At 40.6% G+C, this 10991-nt stretch overlaps 1 protein-coding gene across 5 annotated transcripts in view; it reads left to right on the plus strand.

Annotated features, from left to right (window-relative positions):
• CCNT1 (cyclin T1) overlaps positions 1–7365 on the plus strand; it is a 39911-nt gene extending 32546 nt beyond the window's left edge. For all 5 annotated transcript variants that reach the window (XM_065934520.1, XM_065934521.1, XM_065934523.1 and 2 more), the window contains one exon: positions 1365–7365. In XM_065934520.1, the coding sequence (XP_065790592.1) occupies positions 1365–2771 (1407 nt within the window). In that variant the 3' untranslated portion in view covers positions 2772–7365. The remainder of the gene's footprint in view (positions 1–1364) is intronic.
• The last annotated feature ends 3626 nt before the right edge of the window (positions 7366–10991 follow it).

Here is a 10991-nt window from a genome sequence, read left to right on the forward strand (position 1 = left end):
CAATTTCCATTGTGCTGTCTTCAAGTTTGCTGATTTTTCTGCCTGTTCAGATCTGCCTTTGAAACCCTCCAGTGCATTTTCATTTCAGTTATTGTACTTTTCAGCTCCAGTATTTCTTTCTGGTTTCTTTAAAAATTTTTATTTTCTTTTTAAATCTCTTATCTCATTTTGTTAACATGTTGTTTTCTTAACTTTCAACTTCGTTTCCTTAAGTGTCTTTAAGGCTGTTATTTTAACGTCTTTGCCTAGTAGATTTGCCATTGCGTCTTTTTCAGGACATTTTCTGTTGATTTTTTTTCCCTTTCAAATGGACTATACTTTTTGTTTCTTTATATATGACTTTTTGTTGTTGTTGAAGATTGAATGTTTGAATCTAATAACATGGTAACTCTGGAAATCAGATTCCCTTGCTTTCCTGGGGTTTGTTATTTTTTCTTTTTGTATATTTGGGCTGGTGGCTTGATTTGGAGGGATATCTCTGTGCTGAAGATTAGCCTGATGTGTAAAATTATGGACTTCTCTTTTCTGAGCCTTCTCCTAGACATTTCTGTGTATGTAGTTTTTTAATGTTCTACCATAGTATCTGGCTCCTAAAGAGGGAAAAGGAAAAAATGAAGTGGGGGAGGGAAGGGTATTGACCCTTTGTATTTGGGGAATTCACTTTAGTCAGAGGAGGGAGGGGATCACAACAATGGAGGGAGGTGCAACAACAGTGATCACCTGCTTCTTTGTACCTCTGTGATTGAAAGCAACAGTCAGCGATCAGAGCACAGATCTCCAGTATTTGCCAGTCAGGCTTCCCCGGGCTGTGAGAAAGCTACTGTAGGAACAGATGCACAGCTGCCTGGAGCTGAGAGCTGAAATTGAGGGAAATTAAACCCAATTATTTGTCCATGGCTTACTTACCCTGGAAATTACAAGCCTTCAGCAGACTAGTGTTCCAAAATAGTTATATCAGAAAGATTCTGCCTGTGCAGTTGTTGTTTAGGTGGGAGACAGATTCTTGGGGCTTCCTATTCTGCTGTCTTCACAGAGTCTCCCTCCTCTTTTAAGGCTAAATGATATTTCATTGTATGTATAGGTCACATTTTTTAAATCCGTTCTTTTTTTTGTTGTTGGACACTTGGCTTGCTTTCATACCTTAGGTATTGTGCCTCTTTGCGATCTTGTGATTCTTGATTGAAGTTTTAAAAAATCTTAAATCTCCTGATGGTAATAATTGTCAATCTCATGTTAGAGTAGCCTTCTGGTTATGGGCTATCCCAACTCCCAATGCCACAGCAGATACAGGCTACTCATTTCAGTGTTTTTTCCCCATATGATGAATTACTTGAAGTGAAAAAATGTTATTTGCTTCATTCTAGGCATGGCAGGCTGACAGGAAAACAAAAGCAGATGACCGAGGAGCAGATGAAAACTCTTCGGAGCAGACAATCCTTAATATGATTTCTCAGAGCTCTTCAGATACAACTATTGCAGGTTTAATGAGCATGTCAGCTTCTTCTACCACAAGTACAGTGCCTTCCCTTCCAGCCACTGAAGACTCAAAGAGCAACCTAAGCAATGTGGAGATGTTGTCAAGTGAGCGTTGGCTGTCCTCCCACCCTCCTTTCAAGGTAGAACCTGCTCAGGGTTATCGGAAGAGTGAGAATTTAGCACTTGTAGGAGTTGATCATTCCTTACAACAGGATGGTTCAAATGCGTTTGTTTCCCAGAAACAGAATAGTAAGAGTGTGCCGTCAGCTAAAGTATCACTGAAAGAATACCGTGCAAAGCATGCAGAAGAGTTGGCTGCCCAGAAGAGGCAACTGGAGAACATGGAGGCCAATGTGAAGTCACAGTATGCGTATGCTGCCCAGAATCTCCTGTCTCACCATGATAGCCATTCTTCGGTCATTCTGAAAATGCCCATAGAGGGCTCAGAAAACCCTGAGCGGTCTTTTCTGGAAAAAACTGACAAAACCGCTCTCAAAATGAGAATTCCAATGACAGGTGGAGATAAAGCTGCCTCTGCAAAACCAGAGGAGATAAAAATGCGCATTAAAGTTCACACTGCAGCTGACAAGCACAATTCTGTAGATGACAGTGTCACAAAGAACCGAGAGCACAAAGACAAGCACAAAACTCACCCATCTAATCATCATCATCATCATAATCACCACTCACACAAACACTCTCACTCACAGCTTCCAGCTGGTACTGGGAACAAACGTCTGGGTGATCCAAAACATAGTAGCCAGACAAGCACCTTAGCACACAAACCCTATGGCTTGTCTAGCTCTTTCTCCTCTTCCAGTTCTTCTCGTAAAAGGCCCCTCCCTGAAGAGACTGGAGGGGCGGCGTATGATCATTCAGCCAAGACTGCCAAGAGTGCTAAATCCTCTTCCATAAATTTTTCCTTCCCACCTCTTCCTACAATGGCCCAGTTGCCTGGGCATAGCTCAGACACAAGTGGCCTTCATTTTTCACAGCCCAGCTGTAAAACTCGAGTTCCTCACATGAAATTGGATAAAAGCTCCACTGGGGCCAATAGTCACAATACACCCCAGACCACAGACTATCAAGATACTGTGAATATGCTTAACTCCCTTCTCAATGCCCAGGGTGTTCAGCCCACTCAGCCCCCAGCATTTGAATACGTTCATTCTTACGGAGAATATATGAATCCACGGGCTGGTGGAATGTCCTCCAGATCTGGCAACACAGACAAACCCCGGCCACCACCTCTACCATCAGAACCTCCTCCACCACTTCCACCCCTTCCCAAGTAAAAAAGAAAAAGAAGAGGAGAAAACAGCTTCTTTAAAAACGCATTTGTTTTTAAACTACTGATTCTGGACTAAGAAAATTACTTCTCATATAAAATATGTCACCCTTCTTGGACTAGGGAATAAATTAATATTGAGACATAGGTGGGAGGATGGTTGAGGACCTTGGTGGTTAATATCTCCTGCCTCAGAAATTTAACTATTTTATTATAGTTTTTACTGGTATTGGAGAGGTGAGAATGTGTTAAAGCTGTGAATGATTCAGAATACTTTCTCTCTTCTTGGCCTCTCCACCTCCTGATTAGGTTGATGAGAGTTGACGTCTTCCCTCTTCTTGCTAGGACTGAAATGGAGGGTGTGTTTTATCAAACAGTTGTGGATCCCTTTGGTGTTTAATATATCAGAAGAGAGGAAGTATTTAAACGTCAGAATCTTTTAAGAGACTTTTAAAAAATAATTTAAAGAAAGTAAGTTATCTGTTTAGTTTTTTTTTTTATATATAATTGGGGAAGGGGTAGGAATTTTGCTGTGTGTATGAGATACACAGTAATGAGTCCTTCCGGGTGGGATTGGAGGGTTGGGGGTGTGTGTAGGCGGGATGGGAAGATAGGATTTTGGCCATGAGTTCTGAGACAGGCTGTGGCCACTTGAAGTGTTTTGACCTGTAAGTGTGTAAATAAGTGTGGGTGCGTGTGATATTAAGTGTGTGTGTGTTTAAAAATCATGTTTTACCTTTCCCTCCCTGTCCTTCACCATTTCTACTTCTCGACAGTCTACTAGAGAGAACACGGTGTGGCCTTTCTGAGCTTAAAGGGAGGAAGAGGCATATATTTGGCGTGATGATTTCCCCTGTTCTTTATGTTGTAATTGGAGGTAGCCTTCTAAATTCTAGTTTGGGCAGGTGCAGTCAGTAGTCTGACTTTGGACTCTTACACAAACTTCCTTTTTTACCCTCTTTTTCCTTTTGATAGAGAACAAAGATGGGATCGAGGAAGAAGGCTGGAGAGCTAGGCTGGCTTTGGCCCTACAGAATTGTATGCCCCCCCCTCTCCCCCCCATGTTGGGCTTTAGGAAAGTGTTCAAGTGAGAGCAGTCTCAGGGTCTCTGAATGGAAGTGGGGTGTGCTGTCCTTTCTGTGAAGCCCAGACCATATGTGAGAATAGTTCTGGGAGAAGCCATGGAGCTAGAGGATACTGAAAACAATGAAAATTGTGATTGGGAATTTTTAGGACATTATATTTTAAATTATATTATGAATGTAAGACTTTCTGTATGTCTGAAGGGAAGCAGCTGCATCCTCAAATTTTGCAGTCTATATGACTTCAGAGATCGAAACTTAGGAATTTAACAGTGCTGATGCCATGAGGGTGAGCTAGCCCAGCCTACAGATAACTGTTAATGTTTAGATTGTCCATCTTTGGTGGCTTTAATTCTAGGCAGAAGTTCTTCTGGAGATTTCTAAAAGTCCTTTAGAAACATGGATCAGGAGTCCTGTTCTTATGGGTACTTAATTGTCCCATATTTTAGGAGTGAATGTTTTGTTGAGGAAAGAAATCTTTGAGGGGGCTAGAAAGAATTCTAAGCCAAGTTGTCCAGCTGAAAATGCCACCAAGTCACAGATCATTTAATGTGATATTCTTCAGTCTTCATGGTGTTTTTTGCTATGGAAAAGGTGATGCAATTTGAATTTGTCTTCTTGATTTTAATGCAGCTTTTTTTCACACCAAATATTCTTTATGGATAAATTGAATTTTTTTATTGGAAGTCATAGGGAGATAGGAGTTTTATGTGTGCTGCTGCTTGCCAGGAACAGGTTGGGGAGAAAACTGAGGCAGTTGGAATTGATGATGCACTGGCTTAATATAGGAAGGAATTTGTACAATAAACCTTAATCGAAGGTGAGTTAGTGTCCTATGTCTCTACATATTTTAACTGTCCAGAGTGCCTGCCATTGCTGTGTAAAGTGAGCTCTCTGCTGATCGATACACCAGTAATACTTTTGACTTGGAATGTCACTTTACTTTTACAGATGACATTTTCCTCTCTCTCCTTGATATTTTCTGTGTTATGTTTGGTAATTGGTAGATGCGTGATGTATTTACTAAATTTAGGCTGTGTGTTTAGATTTTGTTTGGTGGAGTCAACTTTCTTCCCTGACCTTTAAAGGTTATTTAGTTTGCTTTTGTATCTTTGTGGAAGTGATGATCACTGATTTGATTATGAAAATGTCTCTTACAGCTTTAAGTTTATCTCATGAAATGTCACATATTTTCTAATCACATTCACTTCCTCACCACAGAGATACATATCCACTTGGCCTCAGCAGTTCTCCATGGCAGTCTGGTTAGTTCCTTAGAACTTTGTCAGGAGTGACCTTGAAAAAAGTGCTTACTAGAGCCTAAAAGCTGCTTTCTGCTGCATAGTCTGGCCTTTGCACTAGTAGATCATTGCTGATATAGGTCAGTTTAGAGACTTTTCTATATTAGTGCCTCCTGATACTGTTTTAAGATAACCTGCAGTGTCTGCTTTTATATCTGTGCATATGTTATGAGACTCATGGGCTCTGCATAAAGTGTTTGCTGCATTGTCTTTGGGTTAGCACATGTCCCTGACAACTAGCATGCATGTTGTCCAAATTCCGTAAACTTAGGCTTCACGAGGTTGTGTGGTTTCTAAACACTGTGTCGTCTTTTACCCTCACCACTTCAAAGGGTGAGAAACAGGATTTGTACATCTAAAGTTAGTCTAGTAAACATGGCCCCCCCCCTCCCTCTTTTAACCTAGACTATCAAGGATAAGTGGTGATAAGCAGGCCTGGAGCCTCAGGTTCTATAAATCTCATTCCTGAAACTTTGCTTGAATCTCATGTTGGCAAAAACGATTATCTGTGAATTGTCCTTAGGACTTTTAATCAGATACCTGTGTTGCTGTTCGCTTACGTTTAGTGAAGCATTAATCTAAAGCTACGTTGGTCTTCTGAAGTATCAGTTATGCTTTTTGGGTTTAGAAAATACATAGGAATTAGTCTAGTCTTTTTACTTGAATCAGTGTGTTTCCATATCTGAGACCTTCAGCACCCTACCCCCCCCTTTTTTTTTTTTAATGATTTTAGTGTTTTCATTTAATGTATCCTTTTACATAGTTCTGTATTATTGGCTTCACCAGTATTGATAGAAAAATTAAATCTCCAGTTGGAACAGCAATGGGTTAGAATATAGAAATAAAATCATGGTAACATCAGTGCTGGATTTACTTTCACCTCTGCTACCTAATTCCCCATATTGAAAATCCATTCCCCTCTTTGTTCCTGGACAAAGGCCAATTAGAGGGGTCTTATCCCAGTATGGTTGGACTCTAAACATACCTGTATTTCCCACAGAAACAGGGAACTGTGGGAACTTGGGAACTGATTAACTTTTAAGAGGATTATTCCTTTGTTGATAATCTGTTTTGATCTTAATGCCAGGGAAAAGGGAATTCCATCTTGAAGTTGGAATACAAATGTTATTCTCTTGGGGTTGGGAGAATTTAAGCAGCCTGTGCAACCCTTCACATGGTGAGAAATAAGCCCTCTGCAGTCCCACTAAACTTTCAGTGACTGATGCCCCCCCAGATTTCTTGTGTTGCTGCTTGTCAACACCCAGCTTTTAACTGAGTGTCTGTTCCTGGTGGTTTAAAAAATGTTCATGTATCACACTGTCAAGTTTTATCTCTTTATCCCTATGTGGGATAAAAAGCCTGGTACTATAATCCTGCCTGATAGAGTGGTCTTGAGTGAGAATTATTTTTACGTGGGAGACCCTTCCATTTTAATGTCTCTAAAGGAATGTTTACTGAAAAGTGGTGTCTGCTCTTCCTGTTTTTAAGTGTGTATTCATGGCAAATGAAAAGAGAAAGCCTTGGGTTTTCTGTTGCCATAGTAAGCGTGGAGAGGGATGCTTGACAGCATGCTGATTGAAGCCAGAGCAAGTATGTCTCCATCAGGTTATCAGGAACTCTTCAGTTGAAAGCTGAGGCCTTAACTGATTAGTGGTTGATCACATTGGATTTGGTTACAAGATGGAAGTGCTGGCTGGGTTAAGCACACACAGAAAAGAATGCAGCTGACTTGATGTAGTGTTAACCTAGGTTTCTGGATTAGAAACTGACCACCTCCTCACCTGACTCCACACACCTAAAACTGTTTTCTTATCAGACCAAAGAGCAAAGAAGGAAAAAAAAAAAAAACGTGAAACACTTTACCAATCTATGTCACTCAGGTACAATTTTGTGGTGATATTTTTGTCTTTTTTTTTTTTTTTTTTGTATTGCTCTTAAGAGTCCTTTCTCAGCATATTATTCTGCTCTTGCCTCTGTCTTCCTTGGGGCACCTCAGTTCTGGATGCTACTCCTGGGATCTCTACTGCTGTTATGTGAATGATAAGATGTAAGTGACCATTACAGTAAGGGCTCTTTGTAAAAAATTTAAAAAAATGTTTTTAAAAATTAAAATACATTGTATACATTTTATAGTCTGGCTATCAATTTGATATTTTGCTGTCAAGTATGTTTCTCAGTCTGTATTTATCCATCCCATCAATAAATGTTAAACACTCATCTGATCATTTATGTGTGCTGAGTCTTCAAGTTAGTCTTTAACTGTCATTTCATTGATATGATAATAGTTGTCTTAGTTTTGGTAGTATAGTATGTGCTTTCTTACTGCACAGGATCCTGTGGGAATTGAGTTCAGTGGGAATACCTAAGATCTGACCATCACAGTGTAAGTATGATGTGGCTGAGGGGAGAAACTCCTCATTCTGTATTGTCACATGGATACCTGGAAGGATGACTGGTACACAGAAAAACAGATATGTCTAATCTAGTGAGCATTATCAGTGATTCATACTTGTATATTTGGTTCTTTGAAAAAATCTGAAATGTTGGGATCCGTGGGATTCTCCAGGCAAGAGTACTGGAGTGGGTTGCCATTTCCTTCTCCAGAGGATCTTCCCCATCCAGGGATTGAACCCGGGTCTCCCGCATTGTAGGTAGATGCTTTACCGTCTGAGCCACCAGGGAAGTCTTCTGAAATACTACAAGAACATTTTTGTTGGCTGTGCCCCTCCTGAAACTTTAGTGATAAAGTTGCTGATATTTTAGGAATATTGGTCTGACATAAATGGAAGAATAGAAAAGTGTAGTAAATGAACAGTGTGAGAATGGATGATATAAATTTATTATAAAGTCATACATTTAGTGATTTGCTTTTGTTAAAAGAGATATCAACTGTATCATCCTTGGGAATAGATGAGGTATAAATCAATATAAACTTCCAAACAGCTGGATCCCTAGTTACAGAGGTTTGTTAAACTAACTGGTATAGCATTACGTTTCATCTTACCATCAGTGCCTAAATCATCCTGGTCTCTGACAGTTTTGAAAACCAGTAAGATTGGCTTGATCTCTATCGTTCAACATTCTGTAGAAAGTTTGAAGCCCTCTCTATGACTCCTGTGGATTCCCCTAGAGGCTTCTATTTATCGTGATCTCTAGCTCCGGGGCCTACTTCTGTTGAATTGATTTCGTTTGTGGATTGTCACTTGTCTTGTGCTACCTTTTTTGCACTGTGGAATCTTAACCCCTTTTCTTGATTCACATAACACTCAAAACCAAAGAACCCCAGTGATGAAAACAAGTTAAAACTACGATACGTCTTTTCTGGAAAGTAGTTTCAGGTACTCCCTTGCCTTTCATTTATTCCTTAGTTAGAATACAGTATTTACTAAGTACTATATTACCATTTACTGGTGGCAGTAAACAAAGCAAGCATCTTGCCCTCATACAACTTACATTCTAGTTGTAGAAGAGATAAAACATGCTAGATGATAAGTACTTTGGAGAATGTAAAGCAGGGAAGGAGAGGGATTTCGTGTGTGTGGGTAAGATTGTTGAAATTGGAAATAAGATGGCTAGGGAGGAAGGCCTTATGAGAAACTACAGTTCATCAAAGACCTGAAGGATGAGATGGCTGGATGGCATCACTGACTTGATGAGCATGAGTTTGAGTAAACTCCGGGAGTTGGTGATGGACAGGGAGGCCTGGCGTGCTGCGATTCATGAGGTCGCAAAGAGTCGGATACGACTGAGCGACTGAACTGACTGACTGACTGAAAGACCTGAGAGAGGTGAGAGAGCAAGCCATGGGAATACTTGTGGGTAAGAGGATTCCAGGTTGCAAAGTTTGTGAGGTGAGAAGATACTGGCATGTTTGAGAAACAGCAAAGAGGCCAGTGGGGCTAGTTACAGAATTGACTGAGGAAGACGGTAAGTAGTAGGATAATGTGGTGGTAGAAGCAGCAGAAGGCTAGATAAAGTAGGCCCTTGTAAGCCATTATAAAGACTGAAATGGAGCACCATTGACAAGTGTTGAGAAGTGACATGATCTAGCTTGAGTTTTAAAATACTCATGTTGTGGGGAATTCCCTGGTGGTGCAATGGTTAGGACTTTCACTGCCAAGGGTCCAGGTTCAATCTCAGATCAGGGAACTAAGACCGTGAGATGCTGGAAGCTGTGAGGTGTGTACCCCCACCCCACTCCACTCCCAAAATATTCATTTGGCTGCTGTGTTGAAAGTGGACTACAGGAAGTCAAAGGTAAGAATACTCAGTAATTAAGGTACCCGATGAAAGTGGCTTGGACCAGGTTGGAAGTGCTGAAGGTAACAATAAGTACATATCTTGAAATTGGAGCTGGTAGGATCTGCTGTAAGGTTTGAAGAGAAATCAAGGATGACTCCCAGTTTTAGCCTGATAAACTGGAAAGAAAATAGATGAAGATGACTATAGAAAGTACAGGATTTTAGCATTCATTTATCCCCCTCCCCCCCAACACTCACTTCCTCTAGAATTAGCCCCCAAAACTCCAAATTAAAAATGTCCTTCAATTCATCTTTCCTTACCCTGTATTTACGAACAGCCTCAGGTCTACTTTAACCTGTTCAGTAGCTAACAAAATGTTCCTCGGATTAAAATCAGCCGTCTACTTTGATAAAAAGCAGAAAGAATTTACCAATATCTTGACCGTTTAATAATTTCTACACCTCCTCAACTTAGAAGTGGTTCTAAATAGCATTTTTTGTCTTCTCAAGCTTAGCAGGATTTCACAGTCGCCCTCATACTCCCTGCCCCAACTAAGGCCTTCTGTAGACTCCCTAATTAAAGCCTTTGTTGCATCTCTACCTAGTCCCTAATGCCTCTTTACATTGTTCCCTGCGGTGGCTTTAATTTTCCTTTTTGATATCACTGCATTGGGTTGAAGATTCCCAGGTTTTCTGTAATGTGACTGCCTCCCCTAGTTTGAGTTATAGGGTGTTTATAACAAATGTCTCTGTACTTCTGAGGGTCGGAGTGTTTGCTTATGGATGATTGTATTGCATCCACAATTCCAAACTACTCTAGAATGTGTACTCCAGAAGAGCAGAGTTATCATTCTCATTCTCTGAAAATGCCTTCTAGGATTGCCCTCATCTTTGGGAAAAGGCACCTATAAGCCTTCCTTTCCCCGTTTTGGTTTTAATCACTTCTTGTGCCTAAACTGCTCTTCTGGAGCTTTGTACATTCTCTACGGTCACCATGCTCACCGGCTCATTGGTAGTGGAGAAATAGCTTACTTAAACTGACAGCAGATACGAGAGTTTGGGGAGGTTGGGATGCAAAAAAGATAAAGAAGGGTTATGGAGAGAAAATGTTGGCTCATGTCTACCAAAGTCCTGGTGAGATGAAAGATGCTTTTAACTAAAAATCCTTAAAGAATGATAAGATTGGGATTTATCTGCCATTCTATATACCTGCGTTATTTAGCATGGAATTGTAGAGTATTTTAGAGAAGCAAGGCCTCAACTAGAACTCATTTACTCAATTTTCTCAGAACTCAATTTTCTCAGTCCAAAAAGAAAAAAAGTGAAAGTGAAGTCGCTCAGTCGTGTCCGACTCTAAGACCCCGTGGACTAAAGCCTACCAGGATCCTCTGTCCATGGAATTTTCCAGGCAAGAATACTGGCGTGGGTTGTCATTCCTTCTCCAGGGGAGCTTCCCCACCCAGGGATCGAAAAAGTGCTGGCAGACACTTTTACCATCTGAGCCATCTCTATAAAAGAGACAAGGGATAAAGAATGAGTGTTAGTCGCTCAGTTGTGTCCCACTCTTTGCTACCCCTCTCCGCCAGACTCCTCTTGTCCATGG

The sequence above is a fragment of the Muntiacus reevesi genome, chromosome 4 (assembly GCF_963930625.1).
Source record: "Muntiacus reevesi chromosome 4, mMunRee1.1, whole genome shotgun sequence".
NCBI classification, from domain to species: domain Eukaryota; kingdom Metazoa; phylum Chordata; class Mammalia; order Artiodactyla; family Cervidae; genus Muntiacus; species Muntiacus reevesi.